Here is a 25,528-nt window from a genome sequence, read left to right as displayed (position 1 = left end):
CATCCTCAGCAATTCTCACTGACTTTTATTTATCAGGAGGGATGAGGATGCAACTCCAGAGCTGCACAGAACTGCACTAGTCCATCAGCACACAGCAAAAACGTGCTCAAGGCTGTGCCCAGGAGCTGCTGCTCCTGCACAAAGAGCCATGATCCCTTCAGCAGCTCAGTGCTCCCGAGGGGGTGACCCTGCCTGCCTGCAGATCGTTGAACCAGACAAAACTCCAAGTGTGAAGAACACAAAAAAGACCCAGAACCTCTTTTATTAAATCAGCACCCACCCACTGGGCGTGATTCTCCCAGAGGGAACAGCACCAACACCACACACCCCGACGTTCCCCCCACTGCCACTCTGCACTTTGCTTCTGTGCAATAAAATACCGAAAACTTCTAACTGAGGAGTTCAGAGCTTCCTAGAAAAACAGGAAACAGATGCCTGTGTGCAGAGGCCTGCCCTGTCTGTTGTTGATCCACCACTGAGTTTAAGCTTAATAAAAATTAATTGCATGATTTCTTAAAAGGTCACATACACCTTTGAGGCTGGACTGGGAGAGCTGGGCTTACTGGAAATACAGTGGTGTCTACAACTTCATTTATGCAACGTAAGATGAATCCTAGGAAATCACATACATCTCAGTTACGTGCTGCTGTGTTTATTCCAAATCCAGCTCCAGCTCCAGGTTGGGCAGCGCCTGCTGAAGGACACGGAAGGTCGTTTCTTTCTCTCTGATCCCAGGAAGGTCACTCAAATACAAATATTCCAGGTTCCTGTAAATATTCAAAAAGAAAAGGGGCAACTACTATTGAATTGCTGACAGAGAAACTGGAGAAATTATTCTACTGCAGTTGTTTTGAGTATTTTAAATGGTGAGTGGAACTTCTGGTATTTTAAATGGTTCTACTGGCAGTTTGTTTCTGAAGTGGGTGCTTGGGGTTTTTAGCTGCAGTATCCAACTGCACCCCATTCCCGAGCACCCTGGTCTGTCCCAGACCCTGAGGCACAAGAGGAATGACATTAAGCTGTGAGGTGGAGAAGCACTAAAAGCTACAGCACACAGTCCAAGCCTGCCCTGCAGAGCTGCTGCAGGAGAGGGGTCAGGAACAGAAGCCAAGCTCATCATTAATTACCCTCGAGCCCACCCCAGCCACCCCACAGAGCCCGGAGCAGGGAGCTGTGGAAGCGCTCAGCGGCTCACATACGTCAGCTTGTGGAGTGCAAGGACGCCTTTGTCTGTGACATTCCCACAGGAAATGATCTTCAGCTGCTGCAGGCTCTTCTGGAGGTTGTTGGTCTCGCTGAGCCTCTGCAGACACTCGTCCTGGATGTACATGCACTTCTCCAGCTTGATATCCGTAACGTGCTCCAGGCCATCTGCAAAGGCACAAGTGAGGATTTGCTCCAGAATTCCAGGCCCAGCCTGTGCTGGTGGTTAAGTTCTCCATTTAATAAAACCACCCAGCAATGCATTCCTTTATCCAGTGCAGCTGTAACACACAATGAATCTCCAAAGTCCCTTTTTAGTCCTTCAGATTTAGAAAAATCTCAGGGTTTGAGCCACTTCAGTAAGATTTCAAGAGCTTTGGAATGGACGAGTAACAAAAAACCTACACAATTTTAGGTAATAAACAATGACTCTGACATGAGAAAGTGCTAATGCCAGAAATTCAGGGTCCCTTGCTATGAAAAAATAAAACAGCCTATTCCCATTTTGTTTTCTATTATTTAAAGGCCACCTGAAACTTGTTTAACATCTTATTTTTAAGAGATTTAAGAGAGCCCGCTTTTGGTCTTTGAAGACATCACAAATGCCTGGAGAACGAGCAGAATTACAACTTCAGAGACATCAAAATCATCTCTTGGTGCAGAAGAAAAATAATATTTATAGTGCTTTTTGCTACAAACTCATCAAAATCTGTGGCACTTCCTTAGTGCTACGGCCACTTCGGGTAAAAGCTGAAGTTCTCCATGTCTTTCCACTTCATACCACACCTCCAGCAAAACCTGGGCGACTGATAAATATATGTAAAGGAGGAAAAAAAACCCCACAAACGATTTATCAGTATCTTGCTAAGGAAGGAGAAAACGACACCGCTTTGATGCAATTAAAACGACACCCATTAAGAACAATCAGCGTGTGTACCTTACCCAGATAGTCAAATCCCCTGTACATGATGCAGGAGTCGGTGGCGTCGATGGCTTCGATCTTGTACTTGCCCAGGGGCCCCGTGGGAAGCCCATTGTAGTCCTGCTGCCACTTGGGCGAGCCCTGGTACCTGACCAGGGCCCCGCAGCGCAGCAGCCACTCCGAGGCCGCCCGGTCGGGGCCCACGGCTCGGATGCGCTCGTGGTCCACCCTGCGGGACACAGAGAGCACCCACAGCCCGGCTGCAGCGCGGCACAATTCCTCCATGGATGGTCAAAGTGCTCCACGGCAAGTATCTGCTTGTGTGCACGGTCAGAGAGGCGAGGATGTGATTTACTAGAAATGTGGGTTTTGGGTTGTGCGGTGCTCAGTCTGGCGTGAGGTTTTTTTTTTTAACTTAAGTGGCAGGTGCTTTTTAGTAAAAAAAAAAGAACACAAATATAACTGGACTTAACTCTGTTTCCTTCCACGTCTGGAAGGGAAGAAAACTGTGCTACTGGTTAAGGTGAGTTTTGGGGTCAATGAAGACCAGGATTTAGGGATGGGATCCATGTGGGCAGCTTGTCTTGGCCGTTCCAGGGAAGGGGCAGAGCCCACACCTTCCTCTGGAAGGTCACGGCTTTGGAAGGGGAAGCAGATACGGACTGACCCCTGGCCAACAACCAACATGCAATCTGGGGAGAAAGAGGAGCATTAATGACAGATAACGTTTTCTGCAGCGTAGGGACCTGATTGTTCCGCTTCACAAAACGCGCAGAGAATTTGAAGGATCTGAAAGTTAATTATTAACCAGCGACTCACTCTTACTTGTTGAACACGGCATTCAGCCATCCCCAGAAGGCTCTACAACTGCCCGGCGGCAGCGGCGGCTTCCTCAAGAGCGTCCCCAAAGCCATCATCACCTTCTTGCAGACGGGAGAGGGGAAAAGGGAGATGTTATTTGCAGCAGCAGCAGCACGGGGAGGCCGTGCCGCTGTCAAGGCCTGACCGCGGCTGTGAGCCCGGCGGGGCCCACGGCTGCAGAGGGGGCCGTCACCGCCCCCGGGCTGCCCCCGGCGCCGAGCGGCCGAACCTTGCCCGGCCGAGCGGAGCAGGAGGGGCAGGAGGAGGAGGAGCAGGGGCAGCAGCAGGAGGAGGAGGAGAAGAGGAGGAGGAGGAGGAGAGGAGAGGAGGACGCGCGGCCGCGGCCCCGGCGCTCCCTCCGCCCCCAAGATGGCGGCGGCGCTGAGGGGCCGCGCGGGCCCGGGCGGGGCCGGGGCGCTGTGGCGGCTGCAGAGCCGGCGGCGCAGGTGAGGCCGCACAGCTGCACCTTCCCCCAACCCCATCTCTTCCCCTGGCCTAGCCACCTTAACCTCATCCCTGCCGCCTGTGCTTTCCCCTCACCCCTTCCCCTCTCTTCTTACCTCTGCTCATCCACTTCCCCTATCCCTTCCTCCTACCCCATCTCTTCCCCTGGCCTGACCACCTTAACCTCATCCCTGCCCCCTGTGCTTTCCCCTCACCCCTTCCCCTCTCTTCTTACCTCTGCTCATCCACTTCCCCTGTCCCTTCCCCCTTCCCCTGTCCCTCTCTCCTGTATCCTCTATGTTTGCTCTATCACCTTTCCCTATCCCCTTTTCCTCCCTCCTGTATCCCCTGTATTCTCTATAGCCACTTCCCCTATGTGAAAAATGCGTATTTTGTGATTGGCTTTTTGCAAATATTACAGTGAATGTTATATGTGTAATGTTAGGAAGTTATGCTGTATTAATTAAGTAGTGTGTTAAATATATTTTTAGGTTATAACACAATGTTAAAATTGAAACTATGCTATGTAAGATACTTTTTAACTAGCTCAAGAAAGAGATGAGGCAATCAAGAAACTCCTGGCACAGAGATAACAGCGACAGGGCACATAAAGAGTTACGGCCTCCTTATCTGAAAAGACAAACATTCTTCCATGGAACCACCAGGATTAAGGGGAAGCAGTTGACAAAAACCAGAAAATTTTTTAATTTGCAAGGAATCTATGCATCATGTATGAGATACATGAATATGCAACAGGCTGTTGCTTTTAAGGGTTATTCCTTTGTTCACAAGGCATCTTTTTGGCAGCTCAGTGCCCAAAAACATCCGGACGTCCGTAATTCTTTGCTCTTTATTGTCTTGTAATTGTCCTAACCCTAAATTTTTATTACTTTAATTGTATTACTATTTTTATAACCGTTTTATTATTATTAAACTTTTAAAAATTCTAAAAACCAGTGACTGGCGTTTTTCACACCCTGTATCCTCTCTCTGCCATCCCTATCCTTTTCCCCTTTACATTATTAATCACCCCTATCTCCTTTCCTCTATCCCATTTTCCTCTCCCCTATATCCCCTTTATTCCTTTCCTTCCCCTCCCTATCCTATCCCCTCTCCCCTCTATTCCTGACATCCCCTTCCCCTCTCCCTGCCTTTTTCCCCCCGTCCTTGTCCTTGTCCCTGTCCCTGTCCCCACCCCGGGCCGTGCTGATGGCCGTGGCCGTGTCCCTGCAGCTCGTTCGACGTGGCCGTGGTGGGCGCGGGGATCGTGGGGCTGGCGGCGGCGCGGGAGCTCATCCAGCGCCATCCCTCGCTGGCCTTCGCCGTGCTGGAGAAGGAGCAGGAGCCGGGTACGGAGCGGGGCAGGGACAGGGAGCCGCGGGAGGCTGCGCCCGCTGCCAGAGCCGCGGCGTCCCACGGGTGGCTGCGTGGAGGGAGCAGCTTGCGGGCAGTAGCGGTGGGAGAGCAGCTGCCCTCCTTGTTGAAGTGGGTGACTGATGGATTTCCCATCCTGGAAGTGTCCCAGGCCAGGCTGGACACGGCTTGGAGCAGCCTGGGATAGTGGAAGGTGTCCCTGCCCATGGCAGGGGGGCGGATGAGGTGATCTCTAAAAGTTCCTTCCATCCCAAACCATCCTGGAATTCTGTGATGATTCTCACAGAATCCACAAAATTCACAGAATGACCAGGTTGGAAGAGACCTTTGAGATCATCGAGTCCAACCCAGCCCCAGCCCCTCAACCCAACCCTGGCAGCCAGTGCCACATCCAGGCTTTGTTAAACACACCCAGGGATGGTGACTGCACCACCTCTCCGGGCAGAACATTCCAGAGCTTTATCACTCTTTCTGTAAAAACTTTTTCCTGATATCCAACCTGAATTTCCCTTGATGCAGCTCAAGACTGCAAGTGCCAAGACTCTCCCCTAACAGGGGATTTCTCCCACCCTTCTCCCAAGGTTGTGTCCTTCAGCAGAGTTGTCATCGGTCTGTGCTTCGCTGCTGGGACTGCAGGTTGGGAATCTGAAGTTCAGAAATGCTGAGTGTTGCTGCTGCACTGTGTGCAAGCTGCAGTGTGGCTGCTGGGGCTGCAGCAGCTCGGGAGTGTCAGGAGAGAGGACAAGGAGGGTGAATAACCAGGATAAGGAATAGTGCAGCTTGTGGGAGGGCACGGGCAGGTCCTGCTTGGAGCTGGCAGGGTCCCAAGGGATGGACATCAGTGATTAACTCCAAACAGGACCTGTGAGCTCAAAATCTTGTCTTAAATACCTCCATCAGCCTGGCTATAAATTACTCTTGAGATGTTCCATGAATGATACAAAATGACTTTTTATCCCCAAGACACACACCAAGTCCTTAACAGTTGTGTGAGTGCCAAGCAGGAATGACCTTTGGGCATCCATACCTTAAGCCTGACCAAAGTACTTCAGTAAAAATGTCTGTGGTATTTTTCAGCTCTATTTTTTCACTTTGCAAAGAGGAAATAGTAACCTAATCCAGTTGACAAATACTCAAAAATTTTCCCAGGCCTGCTAGCATGTCCAAAGGAATTTTGGATTACACAGATACTATGTTAGATGAGGCCTTAAGGGATGCATTTCATTGTAAAAATTGCATTTTTTTAAAATTAATTTTAGCCTGTAAAACATTTTGATTGATTGGTTTGCTCTTGAAGGAAAAAAAATGTGGTTTTAGGGTTTTTTGGTCCAACACAATGCAGGCTGTGATGGATTATCATTAACCAGGGCTGGCTGTGTCAGTGTTTCACCTTTTGAGGCCAGGAGAAGAATTAATTGTGCAGTTCTCTCACTTGATCATCTCTTATAATGCTGATTTAAGGCAGGACCTAATTAACTTGTTTTTCTGACAGCAGAAGTGATTTAAGTGTGAACAAATGAGCTCTAACAATGTGCTTTTCTGTCTCTTTAGCCCATCACCAGAGTGGACACAACAGTGGTGTGATCCACAGTGGGATTTACTACACCCCTGGCTCCCTGAAGGCCAAGCTCTGCGTGCAGGGGGCAGCCCTGTGCTACAAGTACTGTGACCAGAAGGGGATTCCCTACAAACAGTGTGGGAAGGTACAGGAATTCCTGTGATTCCCTGCTTTACCCTTGGAAACTGAAGCTGTGTGACGGGTGGTACAGCACAGGCACAGGCCTGGTCCTGGGTTTTCTCCACGCTCTCCACGTTGCTCATCACATTTATATACATAAATGTATATAATGTACATAAATCCCCTCCTGCCCCCAAATCATCCCTTCTGCTGAGGAGTCTCAGTTTGAGAGAAGGCTTTTCATGACTCTCCCCACCCTGTCTTCAAGCTCAGAGCCATTTCTAATTCAGTGTGTCTTTGGTGAGAACCAGGGCTGGGCAGAGCATTCCCGGTGTGCTCAGGCTCAGTGAAACAGAGTTCTGTATCCATTTCCCAGTTCTGTATCCATTTCCCAGTTCTGTATCCCATTTCCCAGTTCTGTATCCCATTTCCCAGTTCTGTATCCATTTCCCAGTTCTGTATCCCATTTCCCAGTTCTGTATCCCATTTCCCAGCTCCATTCAGGTTTTCCAGCTCTCGCTGGACATTGAGCTGCTGTTTCCACAGGACTCTCTATCCTGACCCCAAGGTTTTGGCCCCGAGGGATAAACTTGAATTCCATGTTTTTTCCCGGAGCTGTGTCTGGTCCCTGCTCCCTCTGCTGCCATGCTGGGCACAGGGTGGCACTGTGGATCTGTGCAGCAGCACACCTGAGGGGACAGCCTGCTCAAAGCTGCTGTCCTGAAGGGATCAGCTGGAGCCTGGCTGAGCTGAATTTGTGGATTTTGTACCAACGGCAGGGTGGCAGCTGGAGCAGGGCAGTGCCTGTCCCCTGTGCTGGCACTGCTGGGCCACCTCCAGCGCTGGGGGCAGCTCTGGGCTCCTCACAGCAAAGCCACAGCAGGGGCTGGAGCGTGCCCAGGGAAGGGAATGGAGCTGGGGAAGGGGCTGGAGAATTCCTGAGGGAGCTGGGAAGGGGCTGAGCCTGGAGCAAAGGAGGCTCAGGGGGGCCCTTGTGGCTCTGCACAGCTCCTGCCAGGAGGGGACAGCCGGGGGGGTCGGGCTCTGCTCCAGGGAACAGGGACAGGAGGAGAGGGAACGGCCTCAAGTTGCACCATGAAGCTTTAGGTTTGATATTGGGGAAATTCCTTCCTGGAAAGGGCTGCCCAGCCCTGGCACAGCTGCTCAGGGCAGTGCTGGAGTCCCCATCCCTGGAGGGATTTAAAATCTCTGTGGGTACAGCACTTGGGGACATGGAGCAGTGGTGGCCTTGGCAGTGCTGAGGGATCAATTGGACTCTCAGAGAGCTTTTCCAGCCTCAACAATTCCATGATCCCATGACACTCCCCTGGCAGAGTTCACTCCAGGGAAGATAATGTGAAACTTCACCAGCTTTCCCTAAAGCAGCCCCAGGCTTGGAGAGCTTCACTCCTGTGAGGTGCCAGAGCTGAGCTGGCCTGGAAGGATCATGGTCCATGCAAACCTGGCACAGGTAATTCACAGCCTGGATTTATCTCCTGTGATAGCTGAGAACAGACTCCTAGGTTAAATGAACCTGGTACAATTCCACTCAGACCATGTCAGAACATGTCCTCACTCTCTTATTGAGGCTCTTGGAGGTTTGTGCATCTTGGGTTGAGTTCAGTTTTACTTCTGAAAGCATCCCAGTGGTCCTTTAAATTCAAATTCTCTTCTTTCACATGCAGATTTGTAGTCTCAGGCTGCTTCTGGCAAATATTGTCAATTGATAGTAACCCAAGCTACAGTTTAGCATTTATTTTTTCATTCTCTGTGATATATTAGTGCTTCTTCAGCAACAGAATTCTGTGCAATTAATGGCACCAACCATTCTTCACCCCCTGGATTTATTGTTCAGTCGTTCACTACTGCTTGTGCCTTATGCCAAACCTGCCCTGGCTCTGTTTTGCTCACTGCTGTGCTTTTTTTCCTTCCCCAAAGCTGATTGTGGCCGTGGAACAGGATGAAATTCCAAGGCTCAAGGCTCTGTATGAGAGGGGGCTGCAGAACAACGTCCCAGGGCTGAAACTCATTGGAGCCAAGGAAATCCAGGAGAAGGAGCCCTTCTGCAGGGTAAGGGGTTGCCATACTTCCAATTAGCTAATTGTAAGAGCTTCTAATTCTAATTGTAAGAGCTGTTTCTCAAGTGAAAACATCTTTTAATTTAGCACAGATACTTTTCTGGCCTTGAGGTTCAAGTTCAGAAGAGCCTGAAAATTCCTTCCCAACCATAGAAGTGGATTTGGATCAAGCCCATTTCAGTGCAGTTGGTGTGGTTGTTAGGTAGCACTTCTCAGCCAGTTTGTTTTCACAGCAGGAGGAATGTGTGGGGTTTGTGGAACACAGATTTGTTATTGATTAGTCTGTCTTTGTTTGAAAGGAAAAGCTGGATGTGAATTCCCTGTGCTGTTTCATCTGGCAGCTTGCTCTGCTGTAGCTGTGTCACTTGGGAGTGTAGGTACAGTTGTAGGTACAGACAGAAATTTTCTAGAAAAGAATCTTTTTCAATCTTTTTATTTTCCCTGTAAACGTTTTGGATCTGCTCCCTGAAACCCCCTTTGAGTGTTCCAGATCCAGCTGAGCACATGGGGAGAGAGCAGCACTCCCTTCTCATGGCAGTGCAGATATTCCAGGTGAAACACTCCAACCTTCCCTCTTCCTCTGTGTCTCTAAAACCCCTCCAGGGACTGATGGCCCTTGATTCTCCCTACACTGGCATTGTGGATTACAAACAAGTGGCCCAGTCCTATGCCAGAGACTTCCAGGAGGCAGGTGGGACAATCTTGACTGATTTTGAAGTCACAAGCATGGAGATGGCCAAAGAAAGTTCTGCAGAAAGTGAAGATGGTAAGGCTGGAATTTTTTTGCCCTCCATTTTCTACAAAGATTTTGTTCAAAACACAATTGTTTTAACTGAAATGGCATTTCTGAATTTTTCTCTCTCTGAGAGATGAGAAAAAAGGCAAAATTATCTTAGTGAGAGTATTCAACAAACTCACTTGGGGTTTTTTTGCAGGCAGGTCACCCTTCAGCTGAAACATTTAAAATGATGGAAGAAAATGAGAGTAAAATGGAGAAATAAAGTTGTTCTCTCCTCTTAAAATCAGATTTATCTGAATCTTGCATGTTTATTCTTGTGATAGTGATTTTCCTTATCCTGAAGGCAGGTTGGATCTGTGCTGGCACACAGAGGGAAGAATAAAAACTCTATTAATTAATAAATACAGTCATGTCCAACAACATTAATTATGACAACAGTAGTTCTTCCATAGCTTAGAAAATATTCCAGAGGAACATTCCTTCCTGGTGACAAGCTGCTTGTTCTGTCAGTTCTCTGTTACTTGTTCTAGTAATTCCTTCTCTTGTCTAATTCCATTTCAGGGCTGAAATACCCAGTCATTGTTAGGAACAAAAAGGTAAGGGTGAAAAAGAAGTTTTCATTCCTTCCAGGAAGCTGCTTCTCCTTTTCTTCAGTTTTTTTTTTTTTTCTTGCGAATTAATAATTTCCAAAAAAAAAAAAAGGTTAAAAATCTGCTGTTCAGCAACATGACCAGTTTGATAAAACAACTGCAATCAGTTCTCAACAATGAGCATGTTCAAATTATTTAATAATAATGATGATTATGTAAAATATTAAACTACAGTTTTCTGCTGCCTAACATTTAACATCCCTTATCTGCTTTATTTGCACAATCTGATGCTTGTGCTCCCAAGAACTCCTTTATGACTTGTTCATTTGGTGACAAACACCAATTTTCATGTTTACTTTTGGGCTCTGACATCCATAAAATGATAAGGAGGCTTTTAGCATCATTTTATTATCATTTTATCACCAAAACTGCTTCAGTGAAACAGGTGCATGGCAGCTGCTGTTCCTGCAAGTCAGGAGCTGTGGTTCACCTTCAGGAGGAATATCTGGAACAAAAACAACTTCACAACCCTCTGGTCATTTTAAATTTAGTTCTGCTGCTTTTTTTTCTCCTATTTTTTGCTCTTTCATTAAAAAGTAGCTTCTAAAATCTGTTAAGATTTTTTCCACCAAATATTGGTATTTTTTCATGCAAATATTTTTCAGTTGGAGAAAAAAAATTGTATTTAAAAGCAGATACTGTGAGCTAAATAAATAGATAATAGTTTTTAATTTTTATTTATTAATTTATTTAGATGGTAAAAGTGTTTAATATTTAGCAGCTCTCCATACCTGTGTGCTGTCAATTTGTGTAGCTGCTCCCACCCTGTGGGGTCAAATCAGTGAACATCCTTATTTAACTTATTAAAGAAGTTAATTTAAAAAAAATAAGTTAAATAAACTTTATTTATTTAAATAAATGCCTGTGGTTTTTTTTTTTTCTGGGTGGTTTTTTTTTTTAAGCAGATAAATAGAATTGTAATGTGTTTTTTTTTTTGTTTCCCACAGGGTGAGGAGATCTCCTGTGGGCACATTTTGACCTGTGCAGGGCTTCACTCCGACCGCCTGTCCGAGATCAGCGGCTGCAGCCCCGAGCCCAGGATTGTCCCATTCCGGGGGGATTACTTGGTGCTGAAACCAGAAAAGTCTTACTTGGTGAAAGGAAATATTTATCCAGTATGTACCCCCTGGTTTGTCTGTCACAGAGCTGCTAAAAATGCAGAAAAAGGAAAAAATTCCCTGGTTGTTTCTGTCAGGCAGCGATGCACACACGTGGATGGAGATTCGGTGGGTTTGGGACAGGACAGCTTGGATTTTGTTAATTTTTTTTTTTTAATTAATTGAGGAAAACATGGAATTGCCATGTAGGAAGTTATTGCCAGTTGTTTTTTTTTTTATGGTTTTAGTTTTGGGTTTTTTTTTTTTAACTTAATAGAGAAAAGATGGAATTGCCACGCATTGTCACATATCCAGAAAACTCTAAATTATTTCTGTATGTCCTAAAGTAAATCTGTAGGCAGGATTCAGAAGTCAGGGAGAGATGACAGTAAATTATTATATATTAGTTAAATATTATAACAGTCCTGTTTAATCTCTTTATTGATAATCTGGACAAAGGGGTTGACTGTCCCCTCAGGAAATTCACAGATGACACTGGAGGTCTTTTCCAACCTCAGTGATTCTGGGATTCTGTGATGAATGATTGATGAAGGGTTTCAGCTTTTGTCCTAATACCCAACACTCAGATTTAGGTATTTTCCTCTCAAGCTTATTTTTGAATTAGCTGATTTTGTCATTAAAAATAGATGTGGGAGAAAGGGGAACAACCTTTCTACCACTTAATAAAGACAAATAATGGGATGAGGAGCAGCAATCCCAGACAGAAAATGGAGTTACAGAGCAAGTGGAGAGGATTCCTAGGGCAGCATTTTAGCTAATTCTATCCATTTAAACACTGATTTTTCTGAATATGAGATTGGCTTTACATGGTAAACACTGGATCTTTGGGAAAATTGGAATGCTGGGCATTGCTATTTGTCTGATCTCACCTGGGAATGATTCAGGATCCTGTCTTGGGACGTGCAGATTTATTATTATTAACATTATTAGCATTATTAACATTAGCATTATTATTAGCATCAACCAGGCCTGCTAAGTTCAGGCTGTACACACAGTAAAGGTTTCCTAATATTTTGTGTTCTGTTTTATTGCAGTATAATTGCTGCTGGTGAATAAAATCAGGGTGTCATTGGCTTATATCCTAAGAAATCATGTGGACTTTTTTTTTTCCCTGTAATTTGTTTTCCTTTTCCCTAAAATTGAGCTTTATCTGGCCCCGCTCTGTTCTCCAGTGTTTTAATTAATGACATGCCACAACTGCACAATTAACAAGCAGCAAAACCAGCTCAGAGCCAATTCTGAGGTGCTGTGACTCAGAGTTTTGTTGCTGTGGTGGGAAGTGAAATGGCAAATTTGCTGTTTGTAAGAGCTGTGCTCACTCCTGTGTCCCATTGCAGGTTCCCAACCCTCGTTTCCCATTCCTGGGATTCCATTTCACTCCCAGGATGGATGGCAGTGTTTGGCTTGGCCCTAATGCAGTGCTGGCCTTTAAGAGAGAGGGCTACAAACTCTTGGACTTCAGCCCTGGAGACTTCTTAGATGCTGTGACCTACAGGTAATGCCTCATGTTTGTGTCTGCTGGCTGCTCTTGCTGAAATGTGAGCCATGGAAGCCACTTCCTGCCCCAAATCCTGCTTTTCCCACGTTTTTGGTGTGTTTAAAGACACTTGTGCTGACAAGGGTTGACTTCCCCAAGGCATTTGACTTCGTGTGGTCTCATATTTGAATTTTCTACCAGGACATGTCCCAGCCAGTCTGGGAATGTGGCTGCTCACTGGAAGGTGCTGGTGGAGCTGTTCCAGGGTTGGTTTGCACTGTGATAACTTAATCAACTCAGACAGCATCATGAAATACCTGCAGAGGGTGCTGGGAGCAGAGGAAGGCTGGGAGAGAGAGTTGGGAATGTTCATCTGGAGAGGAGAAGGCTCCAGGGAGAGCTCAGAGCCCCTTGCAGGGCCTGAAGGGGCTCCAGGAGAGCTGGAGAGGGACTGGGGACAAGGGATGGAGGGACAGGACCCAGGGAATGGCTCCCAGTGCCAGAGGGCAGGGATGGATGGGAGATTGGGAATTGGGAATTCCTGGCTGGGAGGGTGGGCAGGCCCTGGCACAGGGTGCCCAGAGCAGCTGTGGCTGCCCCTGGATCCCTGGAATGTCCAAGGCCAGGCTGGACGGGGCTTGGAGCACCTTGGATGTCCCTGCCCAGGTTGCTCCAAGCCCCATCCAAGCTCCATCAGGTCCTGGAACACTTCCAGGACTGGAATTCAGAATTAATTCAACGCCACAGCTCTGTGAGCAAGGTTTGTTGAAGCAGAGAAGGACAAACTTGTCTTTCTCAAATATAAAGCACGATGTGATTCCTGATTTTGGGGATGGGAACTTGAGTTGCATTTGCTGCCTCCTCCAGCAGCTGCACCTGGTGCATTTTGAGGCAGGTTTTCCCTCAGTGCAGGTGTTTCTCCCCTTGCAGTGGGCTGTGGAAGCTGGTGCTGAGGAACGTGTCCTACGGCCTGGGGGAGCTGTACAGAGCCTTTTCCCTCAGTGCCCAGGTGAGGCAGCTGCAGAAGTTCATCCCCGAGGTCACCACCAATGATGTTCTCAGGTAAAAGAAGTTTCTTCTCTTCGGGAAATCTCGTATTTGAACAGCAGAAAACTTGGCAGGGGGTTGGTCCCTTCCTCCACCAAAATATGATGCAGAAGCTTGGAGCTGTCTCCAGCCTGGAGGTCCCAGCACAGGAAGGACCTGGAGTTCCTCAGTCCAGAGGAGGCACCAGGATGATCAGGGGCATGGAGCAGCTCTGTGGGAGCAAAGGCTGAGAATTTTGGGATTGTTCAGCCTGGAGAAGAGAAGCTTTGGGGTGACCTCACTGTGGCCTTGCAGTACTTGAGGAGAACCTGCAGAAAGATGGAGAAGGGTTATTTACAGGGCCTTGGAGTGGCAGGATGAGGGGGAATGGCCTCAAACTGACAGAGGGCAGATTCCTCAGGGGGAATTCCTGGCTGGGAGGGTGGGCAGGCCCTGGCACAGGGTGCCCAGAGCAGCTGTGGCTGCCCCTGGATCCCTGGCAGTGCCCAAGGCCAGGTTGGACACTGGGGCTTGGAGCAGCCTGGGACAGTGGGAGGTGTCCCTGCCATGGCAGGGGTGGCACTGGGTGGGCTTTAAGCTCACAGCTTGGCCACCTCAATGATCCCATGACTGGCAGGTGCCCCCACTCTGCCTCCTGAGTGTTAAAACTCCCCAAAAAACTGCTTTGTCCCCACCCTCTGCCCTCCTCACTGGCTCCCTGGACACCTCCTCGCGGGAATTCATTTCCTGACTCGGGACAACGTTTTCCTTCTGCTGCTCCTTGCTCTTGCAGGGGTCCCTCTGGTGTGAGAGCCCAGGCCCTGGACAGTGAGGGCAATCTGGTGGATGACTTTGTGTTCGACGGGGGCTCGGGGGCCGTGGGGAGCAGGATCCTGCACGTCAGGAACGCGCCGTCCCCCGCCGCCACCTCCTCCCTGGCCATCGCCGCCGCCATCGCCGACGAGGCCCGGCGGCGCTTCCAGCTCTGAATCCCGGTGGGAATCCTGCCTGCTGCCCCTCTGCCACCCGGGACTCCTCCTGAAGGACATGGAGGTAGTGCCCAAGCAGCCTTGGCAATGCTCTGTGCCCACAGCCTGCTGGCCAGCTGGGCAGGAGCAGCACGGGCAGAGGAGGGAGGGATCCCTCCCTCTGTGTGGGATTATCCATGGGTTTGCCAGGCCTGTGCTCACTGCGTTGCCTCCTCAGAGGGGTCTGAAAAGCCACGGGCGTGGGGTGGCTCTGTGTGTGCTCTGGTTCCATTGGAACTGGAGCCTGCAGCCCTCTGGATGCCATGGAAGTAATGGAATACAAGGATAAGCCCTGCTGATGTGGAATTAAAGGCTTTAGCAGAGACTGAGAACAATGTTCAGAGCCTTCGACGCGAATGTAGAGTATTTCACAGAAAAATAAGCTTAAAGAGGATTACCAAACCCAATTCAATTTAGATCTGCAGTTCAGATACTCTGTCTGATCACTGTCTGTACTTTTTGTGGAGCAGAAATCAAAACATGGATATAAACAATCACTTCTCATTTCATTTACAGCTGGGAAATCGGCGCTGATCAGAAACTTCATCAGTGGGTTTGGGTTTCTTCCTTTGAATGCTGATGATGCAAAAGGAGCTGATCTTTGTCCAGCCAGTTGAGCAATCCAGGGAAAATGGTCTTTGGAACAGGAAACGTGAAGGGAGGGAAGCTCCAGAAACCTGCCTTGAGTCATGTTTGATGTTGCTTCCCTTGGAGGCTGAGCAGGGATGAGTCAGGAAGGTTTTCCCATTTCTCCTGAGCACAAGGGGAGCTCAGACAGTGCTGGTGACCCCTCTGAACTCCACTGATACCCAGTTTTTACCAGGGATACACCTGGAGGAGTCTGTGTGCAGGGAGAGGTGAAGTAAACTCAGTGCTGAGCTGAGGCTCTGGGAGTCTCCTGCAGAATTGCTGTAAAGCAGAATTTTGTGGCCTCAGGGACAAAGTATTGAGGATTTTACAGCAGCTGCTGGGTAACACAGATAATTGTGGGGAGTTTGTACCAGAAAATTGGACATTAATTTTTTCCTTAAAAAGTTATTTTCTGAGCTCCTGTGATGGGAGTGGGTTAGCACAGGAGGGCAGCTGTGAGGCTGTACAGATTGGAGACACTTTTTTGAGGGGAAAAATGGCTTAATCTGCCTTTTAAAAAAAACTATTATTATTATTCCTTTTTTTTCCCCTGATAACATCTACTTTATTGACTGCTGGAAATTCAAATACCAACCCTTTCAGAGCAAAGTTTTGGTCACTTTAGGCAGAGATTCAGCTGTTCCAAGTCTTCCAGTGCCACAGGGCTGTGTAAAACTTCCCACAGTGGAACAATCCTGTCTTCCCTCCCTGCCAGAAGTGTTGCCTATCAACAGTAAATCCTACAAAAGGATTGCAAAAGCCACTTCCTCCCACATGGGGTGTGGCCCTGACATGTATTAACAGAATAAAGAACATTAAAATGCAAAGCAGACAGAGACCGGGGGGAGTCCTGAGTCAGCATTTTCCTGTGCACTGCTTTTTCCTCTCAGGTGATGATTGTTTGGGGGTAAAAATTTGTTTGGGTTTTTATTTGAAACTTAAATTATGAACCTTGATGTAGCACTCTGTGAAAAGAGGTCTTTTCAGAGATAGAAGTTTTACACTTTTGTTATAAAAATAAGTTCAGAGATTATGATGTCAGGGTTTCAGGCATCAATCTTGTTGCTGACAAAGTGGGAAAATGTATTAATTTATTTTCCAAATGAGCCTCACTTTGATGATTTCATAAATGTGCCTTTTATGATTAAAATAGTGTGGTGGGTTTTTTTTTTTTAATGCTGCAAAGTCTGTGTATTTCTCCTGCCTCAGAGAAAAGTTTCACTGTGATTTGTTCATTCTCAGCTGAATTAGGCAGGATATCACTCTGTGTAACAGGAATCACTGCAGGAGGGGGACACATGACCAAACTTGTCTTCTTAAATTATCTTATCTGTGCTTCTCACACCTCACAGCTTTTCCTCACTCGACAGGACTGCTCCTAAGGCTGATCTGGGCCTGTTGTGACAGGTGGGATGAGAATTCCTGAAACTCTGAATAAATATTTGGATTGTTCCCCAGAAGTGTTACAGAATCATAGAACCCCGGAGTGGTTTGGGTTGGAAAGGACCTTAAATCCCATCCCATTCCACCCCTTCCACTCTGCCAGGGTGCTCCAAGCTCTGTCCAGCCTGGCCTTGGACACTCACAGGGAATTTCTTCCCAATATCACATCCAAACAGTGCCCAGCAAGGTCAATCCTGAACTCTGGAAGGAGGAACTGTGGCTCTGTGGGTTGTGCCACCATTATTACTTTTCCTTTTTTGCTCACAGTTTGGGTTTGAGGAGCAAATGTAAAATAGAAATAACAGAAATACATAAATAGATATTTTAGACATATAGATAGAATAGATCTAAATACAGAAATAACTATTTTGTTGGGAACCTCCCAGGCTGCTCTGGTGGGGCAGGAGGGTTGAGCCACGGAGCAGTTTCTGCCTCTGGAAGCATCAGGCTCCTCCAGGAAATCTGTTACCAAGAAGGATCACCATTTTACTGGCAGGAAGGCACATTTTCCCCCCTTTGGTTTAATTTATCCATTCCCTCTGTGGACAAGTCTTAAAAATGGGGAGTGGAGGGGATATAAAGTGTGAGATTTGAATATTATGCTGTCGGGAGGGAAATGAGGGAAAATTTATCTGGATTTGGGTGATCAGTGGGTGAAGGGAAATGGTGTTCTCTGGAGCAGGGAGGGAAACTGCCTCCAGAAAGGGAGAGAAACTCCTTCCAGGTATGGAGAGAAACTGCTGGCAGGTAGGAAAACATCCTCCAAAGAGGGAGGAAAACTGCCTCGAGGTTGGGATGGGAACATCCCCCAGCTGGGGAGGAAAACAGGCTCCAGGCTGTGAGAAAAATTGCCTCGAGGCAGGGAGAAGGAAAAGCCTCTAAGCAGGGAGAGAAATTCATTCCAGGTAAGAAAACAGTCTCTAAACAGGGAGGGAGATGCCTCCAAATAGGGAGCAGAAATAAATTCAGATAAGGATGGGAACAGGAGGAAGAGGCACAGGCCTCCAGGTAAGGAGAGTCACATCCTCCAGGTGGGGAGGAAAATCATCCAGGCAGGGTAAAACACAGCCTGCAGGTAGGGAAACAGCATCCAGGGAGGGAGAGGAACTGCCTCCAGGAAGGGAGGGAAAGAACCTTCAGAAAAACTGCTTCCAGGAGGGAAATACCATCTGGGAGGGAAATATCCTCTGGGCATGGAAATATCCTCTGGGCAGGGAAATATTCTCTAGGTAGGGAAATATCCTCCAGGTGGGGAAATCTCCTCTAGGCAAGGAAATATTCCCTAGACAGGGAAATATCCTCTAGGTAGGTAAATGCCCTCTAGACAGGGAAACATCCTCCTTGCAGGGAACAATCCCATCAGTAAGGAAACATCCCCTAGTTAGGGAAATCTCCCCCTGGAAAGGAATTATCCCCTTGGTAAGGAAACATCCCCTAGGTAAGGAATTATTCCCTCGGTGAGGAAATATCCCCCAGGCAGGGAAACATCCCCTCGGTAAGGAAATCTCCCCTAGTTTAGGAAATTCCTAGTTTAGGACTTCTCCCCTAGTTTAGGAAATCTCCCCTAGGTAAGAAAACCTCCCCTGGTTTCGGAGCTCTCCCCGAGTTAAGAAAATCTCCCCTAGTTTAAGAAATCTCCCCTAGTTTAGGACCTCTCCCCAAGTTAAGGAAATCTCCCTGAGTTTTGGAACTCTGCCCTAGGTAAGGAAATCTCCCCTAGGTAAGGAAACCTCCCCTGGTTTCGGAGCTCTCCCCTAGTTAAGGAACTCTCCCCTAGTTTAAGAAATCTCCCCTAGTTTAGGACCTCTCCCCGAGTTAAGGAAATCTCCCTGAGTTTCAGAACTCTGCCCTAGGTAAGGAAATCTCCCTGAGTTTCAGAACTCTGCCCTAGGTAAGGAAATCTCCCCTAGGTAAGGAAATCTCCCTGAGTTAAGGAAATCTCCCCTGCGTTCGGAGCTCTGCCCTGCGTTCGGAGCTCTCCCCTGGGTAAGGAAATCTCCCCTAATTTCGGAGCTCTCCCCTGCGTTCGCAGCTCTCCCCTGCGTTCGGAGCTCTCCCCGAGTTTCGGACCTCTCCCCTAGGTAAGGAAATCTCCCCTAGGTAAGGAAATTTCCCCTAGGTAAGGAATTTCCGAGTTAAGGAAATCTCCCCTGCGTTCGGAGCTCTGCCCTGCGTTCGGAGCTCTCCCCGGGCCGGGCCGTCTCCGCGCCCGCAGCTCCGTCCCCGCTCGGTGCCCGCAGTTCCGGGCGCCGCCCGCAGGGGGCGCGCGGGGCGGGCGGCGCAGGCGCGCAGGGCGGCGGCCGCGGGCGGCGGCGGCAGCGGGGCCGCAGCGAGCGGGGCCCGGCCCGGCCCGTCCCGACCCCCGCCCGGCGCCTCCCCGCGCCCCGAGCGGCCCCGCCGAGCCCCGAGCGGCCCCGCCGAGCCATGGCGGCCCGGCCGGGCGGGTGAGCAGCGACGCCGCGGCGGCCCGGCCGGCCCCGATGCGGAGCGGCCGCCATGCAGCCGCCGCCGCAGCCCTACGAGTTCCTGGGCGAGGAGAACGGCCCGAAATGGCGCGGCCTCTTCGTGCCCGCCCTGCGCAAGGTCAGTCCCGGCGCCGAGCGGCGGCACCTGCTCGGAGCCTGCCCCCGCGTCCCGGCGCTGCGGGCAGGTGGAGCCCCGGCCCCCGCCCTGCCCTCAGGCAGCGCCCGGAGGGCCCCGAGCCCCCCGCGGCTCCCTCAGGGCCGGCCGGGGCTGCTGCGGGCGGGGATGCTGCGGGCGATGCGGGACCGGGCGGGCGCTGCTGCTCCGGCACCTGCGCTCGCTGAACTTCGCTCTCCGCTTTAACTGCGGCTCCGGCTTCCAGGGGCTTGGAGAGGATCTTAAATCCCATCTCGTTCCAACTCCCTGCCATGGGCAGGGTCCCCTTCCACTGTCCCAGGCTGCTCCAAGCCCCGTCCAGCCTGGCCTTGGGCACTTCCAGGGATCCAGGGGCAGCCACAGCTTCTCTGGACACCCTGATAACGTTGCTGGTGTGCAGGGGAATTGCATCCTTCATCCTTTCCTTCACCCCTTCCTTCATCCCTTCCTTCACCCCTTCCTTCACCCCTTCCTTCATCCCTTCCTTCACCCCTTCCTTCACCCCTTCCTTCACCCCTTCCTTCATCCCTTCCTTCATCCCTTCCTTCACCCCCTCCCCACAGCGTTTCTCCTGACAGCTTTTCCAGGCTCTTTCCCTCGGTCTTCCTGACACTCAGGTGACACCTGTGAGAGCAGCCACCTGTGGTGCAGGGAAAAGCCACCCTGTGACACATCTGCCACTGCACAGCTGAGAGAAACTGTGCGGGAAACCACGCAGGGCGTGAATCCGTGCTTTTAGGATGTGAATCCGTGTTTTTAGGATGTGAATCCGTGTTTTTAGGATGTGTTTACACAGCAGGGAAGCTCCAGCCCATCCCCTCTTCCACAGGACACCCCCGGTAGTGTAAAAAAGTGATAAGTTGAGGCTGGAGGGAGCAGTGCCCTGCTGTGTGTCATTTGCAAAAGTTGAGGGTTCTTCCATAATTGTGCCCATCGTTTTCTGCTGGTCTGCATCTCTGCTGCTGGGCAGGACTGCCACACGAGTCCCAGTTTCAATATCCTGGATGTGAGTTGCATGAAAGGTTTTTGGGAATTGTAGCTGAGAAATTCATTTGTATCAAACACCTTCCATTGGTACCTGGAATAAATGTCTATTCCTTTTATTTTCTTTTTTCTGATTTCTCTGGAGTCTGACCTAAAGCAGCCCCTTAACACCAACCAGCATCTCCCCAAATGTACTTTAGGTACTTTAAGCAATGATGAGTGCTTTTTCTCTTTTTTTTTTCCCCAAGAACAGATGTAGTGATGCTGTTGGATAATGATTCTCCGTTATTTTTTTTTAATAGAATAAAAGACTTGCATTTGTTTTGGGTGCCTGTCTAAGTAGTCTTGTGGCTGGCATAGAAACCACTAATTGCCTGTCTGAAGAATCCTGGATTTTCTGCTCTTTACCCTAAAATCTTCTCCTCACAGAAGCTGCTTTCCAATTTCTTAGAGAATGCTAGGCTGCTCTTTTCCTGATTTCTCTGGAATCTGACCTGAAGCAGCCCCTTAACACCAAACAGCATCTGCCCAAATGTGAGCTACAGCTGCAAAAAGATTCCCTTATAATTCAGAGGTGCTTTCATCATCCTAAAATATAAATACTGCAAAAGTTGTTGGGTTCATGCTGCTTTACCAATTCTTTCAGTTAGTGCATTTGGTTTTGGTGGAAAAAGCAGCGATTTCAGCTTTCTAAAGCAGAGGAAATGGGGTTGTGATGCCAGTGAGTGCCTGTAAAAATGTGTATTTGCTTATAGCCAGGTTTTTTCTCCCTGGGAAAGTTCCTTGTGTGCAGGACCCACCCTGGAGCATGAAGCAATCTGGCTGTAATGTGCATTTCTGGTGTGAACACACAGTATCAGTGAGTCAACCCAAAACTCCATCATTGTCAGGCTGCTGGGGAAGCACTCTCTGTGTTAACACATCTAAAAGATACTCTTTAATAAAAACAAGCACTGGAGACCTTAAAATGAGCAGGAGATTATCCAAAATAACTGTTCCATTATTTCCAGGGGAGCTGAAGAGCAGTGGCACTGAATCCAGAGTGTGAAAACCTCACATTTTCTGTTAATTTCCCAATTCATTAAACATCATCACAGCTGTTTGCAGATAGTTAAAAATCCACTTGTTGGCCAGCCGAGATGTGATTTTTCCAAGCAGGTTGCTTTGTAATGAAAACTTTAAAGAAAGTTTAGGGGTTTTTTTAGTTAAACACTTGGAATAGAGGTTTTTTTAACTCTTAAGCTGTTTTTAATATCCTGGGCATTAATTCCCATTCCTGAAAGCTTTTCCTTTAAATTAGCACTTCTTGAAGAAGAGAAACAGAAAGCAGAAGCAGAAAAAGAAGCAAGATTTTGGTTCTCTTTGTGCATGTTAAAGTGTGAAAAAGATTTCATTCTAAAATGCACAAAGATGTGGAGCTGGATAAGGAGCCCATGCAGTTCACTAACAATAAAAAATATTTATTATTTGTTTGGATTTTAAGTCCAGAACGTGCTTTGAAGAGCTCCAGTCTCTTTATTATACACTCAGCAAGTTTAAGGTAACTTCTTTTTATTAAAACACTTTTAAACTCTTGCTTTACTTTAATTCTATGCAGTGAACACTTAAAAATGGTAAAGCACATCAGTTCTTACTTCAGTACATGAAAAAAAAGATGATTGTCTTTTGAACAATATTTTATATGCATTTTTATTCTTTAAGATGAGGAGAGAGCGCCAAATTTTACCTTAGAGTGGGAATTTTTTTTGGAAAACCCCAAAGCTAAATGGTAAAACATCTTTAAACCAGATTTTATATATTTATATGCCCACATTCCTTAGCACTGGCACCTGGGAATCTTGTAGGTTGGAAAATTAGAAGCAGTTTCATGTATTTGCCTCTGTTCCAGCTGGGAGATGGACAGGCACATCCTTGCTCTAAAACACTTGATTTCTTTATTTTCTTCTGCTGCTGTGCTGGAAATGTAAGCAGGGAGTGAGGGTAATTTGATATAAAATCCTTTCAAAGTAAATGAATCAGAAGAAAACATAATTTTGATGTGATCACTGAGGTTTAGTGACTTGAGCTGCTGTTTGGAGCAGGAAAATCACCTCAAACAGATCCTGATAAAGGCTTTTAACCTGGGAGCTGGTTTTGGTTTTTGGTTTTGGGTTTTATTTTTGTTTTGTTCTGGTTTTGGTTTTTTGTTTGGTTTTTTTTGGTGTTTAGTTTGGTTTTTCTTTGTTTGGCCTTTGTTGGGGGAGATATCAAATGGTGAAACCCTTTTCTAAAGCTGCATTTTGGGTTTGGGACCACCTTTCCTAGCACAGATCCAGTGCCACAGCTTGTTCTTGCTGAATTCCAGATGGAACTTCCCAGAGGTGAATTATTTGCAGGTTGATACTGGGATTCCAGTCCTGTATGAATTATTGAATGGGATTCCAGTCCTCTGGGAATTATTTTGGAAGTTTATACTGGGATTCCAGTCCCGTATGAATTATTGAATGGGATTCCAGTCCTCTGGGAATTATTTTGGAAGTTTATACTGGGATTCCAGTCCTGTGTGGGTTACTTTTCAGGTTGATACTGGGATTCCAATCCTGTAGGAATTATTGAATGGGATCCCAGTGCTGTGTGAATTATTTTGGAGGTTTATACTGGGATTGCAGTCCTGTGTGGGTTACTTTGCAGTTGATACTGGGATTCCAATCCTGTAGGAATTACTGAATGGGATTCCAGTCCTGTGGGAATTTCAGAGGCAGCAGCTGAGTGTGTCACTCCCTCCAGCCCACTGCAGGTCCCAGTTTTAATATCCTGGATGTTTTGGGAATTGTAGTTGAAAAATTCATTTGTATCAAATACCTTCCATTGGTACCTGGAATAAATTTCTATTCCCTTTATTTTCTTTTTCTGATTTCTCTGGAATCTGACCTGAAGCAGCCCCTTAACGCCAACCAGCATCTGCCCAAACGTGAGCTACAGCTGCAGAAATACTCCCTTGGAACAGATTTTTAAAATAAACCCCATAGGTGACCCCATAGAATTAGAGTGTAGTTTTGAAAATAGTGAGGATTGTGAGGAATTTATAGATATTGATATATTCACCTTAAAATACTCTTGTGTGTCCTGAGCTTACTTTTTACAGGGGCCTGGAGTGACAGGACCCAGGGAATGGCTTCCACTGCCAGAGGGCAGGGATGGATGGGATGTTGGGAATTGGGAATTCCTGGCTGGGAGGGTGGGGAGGCCTTGGGATGGAATTCCCAGATTTGCTGTGGCTGCCCCTGGATCCCTGGCAGTGCCCAAGGCCAGGCTGGACAGGGCTTGGAGCAGCCTGGGACAGTGGGAGGTGTCCCTGCCATGGCAGGGGTGGCACTGGATGGGTTTAAATCCAACCCAAACCATTCCAGGATTCCAGAATTAGGATTTGAGTCCACTGGCAGATTCAAAAAGTATTTCTGCAAACAAGAGCTGTGTGTTCAGTTGCTTTGCTCTTTGACTTTTCTAAACTAAGTTCAGGAGCATCTCCCAGGGATTCTCGTTTTGGGTTTTCTCTGTGATCCACCCGCAGTTAAACCCCACAGCTCTGCAGGCACCACATGTTGGGATAATCCTGGCTCTGGGCACTATTTGCATTTCCTAAAACAATTCCACCATTGCTCTGGAGCACTCATGAGATTTCTAGAGCATGACTAAAGGGTTTATTCTTAGCAAATGTTGCATAGACTGATATAAAAGACCATTTTGAGGACTTTTTTTGAGTTTACATTAGTTCAGTGCTTCTGTATTTTTAAACACGTGGGAGTTGCTCTGTTGTGATGTGTGAGGTTGGGGTTAAGGTCAGGAGGTGCAGGGGTCCAGCTTTATTCCATGCATGTTTTCCATGGCAGGATCAGGCTCCCCTTGTGTTAGAATTATTTAATGTATTTTAGCCTCATTATAATGGATTATTATTTAAAGCGTTCTAATTTCATTAGCATCCATTATTATTTAATGCATTATCATTCTAACAGGAAAGTTGCTTGTTAAGAAATTTTAAAATAATAGTTACATTTAGGTTTGAAATCTCTCAAGTCATTTAGGTTCTCATAAATACATTTATTTAAGCTCAGAAGCCTGGGCCTTTGCAGACTTGCAGTTGTTCTAAACATGAATTTGTGTGACCTGGGCTAGTGGAAGGGATTTGGAATGTGATGGGTTTAAAGATCCCTTCCAGCTCAAACCAGTCTGGGATTCTATGGATGCATCAGCCTAGAACTGAAAGGGGTGGTCCTTTTATTTAAATCTTATTATTTTCATGCTTTTTTTTCATTTTTACAAAGTTCCTGACACAGGAATCTGTGGTGGGCACTCAGTAACAGGAGAGTTGTGAGATGAAGGTGGATTTTAGATCCCAGGTGTTTAATAGGAACGCTGGGATTTCATTTGGCAGCTCCAGCAGAAGGAACACTTCCTACCTGTGTTGTTCAAGTGGAAATGGGAATTAGTGTTTGCCTTGGCTTGGGGAATGGCCACAGGAATGAAAAACCACCAGAGCCCTTGGCTGCTGTGATTCACCTCATTGTGGTGCCTTTTCCCCCTCAGGGCTGGGCTCCAGTCCCAGTCCCAGTGGTGTGTGCTTTTCCCATCTTCTCATCCCACCTCACCTCCTGCAGTGTCTCCTGTCCACCTCCTCCTGCTCTCCCTGGGTTTTCACCTCTGTCTTTGCACAGTGCAGCCCTTATCTAATCAGTTCCAGAGGAGCTGTGGAGTCTGGGATTTGCTTTTCTAATTACCTCACTGGTTCCCTGTGTGCCAGCCTTTCCCATCAGTGCTTCCGGAGGGTTACTCATGTGGAAAACCTGCCTTTCCTGGATCCATGGCCTCTGCTCTCCTGACTTTTAATGTCATCTCAATGACCAGCTGCTTCATGGAGAAATTATTCTGAGGGCCTTCACTCTCCAGATTATAGGAATTCTTCCCTGGGAGGGTGGGAGGCCCTGGCACAGGGCTGCCCCTGGATCCCTGAAGTGTCCAGGGTCAGGCTGGATGGGGCTTGGAGCAACCTGGGACAGTGGAAGGTGTCCCTGCCATGGCAGGGCTGGAAGGAGATGGGATTTGAGCTCCCTTCCAACCCAAACCATCCTGGGATTCAAATTGCAGGTTGGAATAATTCAATCTGCCTCGCTGAACCGTGCTCCTTGGGAAGGGTGGGATGTAAAAAGTGGGGAGAGGGAGCCCCTGAGTGCTGAATTCAGACCCAGAGCAGCTCTCAGCTCCGTGTGGAGGAGTTCTG

The 25,528-nt window shown here is 47.7% G+C and overlaps 3 protein-coding genes across 6 annotated transcripts in view; 2 read left to right on the top strand and 1 right to left on the bottom strand.

Annotated features, from left to right (window-relative positions):
- Nucleotides 1–230: 230 nt before the first annotated feature.
- DMAC2L (distal membrane arm assembly component 2 like) lies at nucleotides 231–3,333 on the bottom strand. Of its 2 annotated transcripts, none has more exons than XM_053945073.1 (5): nucleotides 3,216–3,333; nucleotides 2,951–3,048; nucleotides 2,146–2,354; nucleotides 1,200–1,371; nucleotides 231–767 (listed from the first exon to the last, which is right to left on the bottom strand). In XM_053945073.1, the coding sequence occupies exons 2-5, from the start codon at nucleotides 3,040–3,042 to the stop codon at nucleotides 653–655; spliced, it is 588 nt and encodes a 195-aa protein (XP_053801048.1). In that variant the 5' UTR covers nucleotides 3,043–3,048; nucleotides 3,216–3,333; the 3' UTR covers nucleotides 231–652. The 2 variants fall into 2 exon arrangements, with proteins under 2 accessions (XP_053801048.1, XP_053801049.1); XM_053945074.1 differs by having other exon boundaries at nucleotides 2,951–3,045.
- A 17-nt stretch (nucleotides 3,334–3,350) lies between these two features.
- On the top strand, nucleotides 3,351–16,378 carry L2HGDH (L-2-hydroxyglutarate dehydrogenase). Of its 3 annotated transcripts, XR_008431379.1 has the most exons (11): nucleotides 3,351–3,432; nucleotides 4,664–4,779; nucleotides 6,356–6,507; nucleotides 8,421–8,552; nucleotides 9,164–9,326; nucleotides 9,861–9,895; nucleotides 10,897–11,064; nucleotides 12,405–12,562; nucleotides 13,475–13,606; nucleotides 14,364–14,623; nucleotides 15,115–16,378. XR_008431379.1 is itself a non-coding variant. In XM_053945070.1 (10 exons), exons 1-10 carry the CDS (start codon nucleotides 3,356–3,358, stop codon nucleotides 15,176–15,178), a joined length of 1,197 nt encoding a protein of 398 aa, XP_053801045.1. In that variant the 5' UTR covers nucleotides 3,351–3,355; the 3' UTR covers nucleotides 15,179–16,378. The 3 variants fall into 3 exon arrangements, 2 of the variants coding, with proteins under 2 accessions (XP_053801045.1, XP_053801044.1); XM_053945070.1 differs by lacking the exon at nucleotides 14,364–14,623; XM_053945069.1 differs by having other exon boundaries at nucleotides 14,364–16,378.
- Nucleotides 16,379–19,108: 2,730 nt separating this feature from the next.
- The window catches only part of SOS2 (SOS Ras/Rho guanine nucleotide exchange factor 2), a 46,623-nt gene continuing 40,203 nt past the window's right edge, over nucleotides 19,109–25,528 (top strand). Inside the window, exon 1 of the mRNA XM_053945913.1 lies at nucleotides 19,109–19,254. Coding sequence (XP_053801888.1) covers nucleotides 19,168–19,254 — 87 coding nt within the window. The 5' untranslated portion in view covers nucleotides 19,109–19,167. The remainder of the gene's footprint in view (nucleotides 19,255–25,528) is intronic.

This window comes from Vidua chalybeata, chromosome 6, assembly GCF_026979565.1.
Source record: "Vidua chalybeata isolate OUT-0048 chromosome 6, bVidCha1 merged haplotype, whole genome shotgun sequence".
NCBI classification, from domain to species: domain Eukaryota; kingdom Metazoa; phylum Chordata; class Aves; order Passeriformes; family Viduidae; genus Vidua; species Vidua chalybeata.
This window is presented reverse-complemented; position numbering and strand designations above follow the sequence as displayed.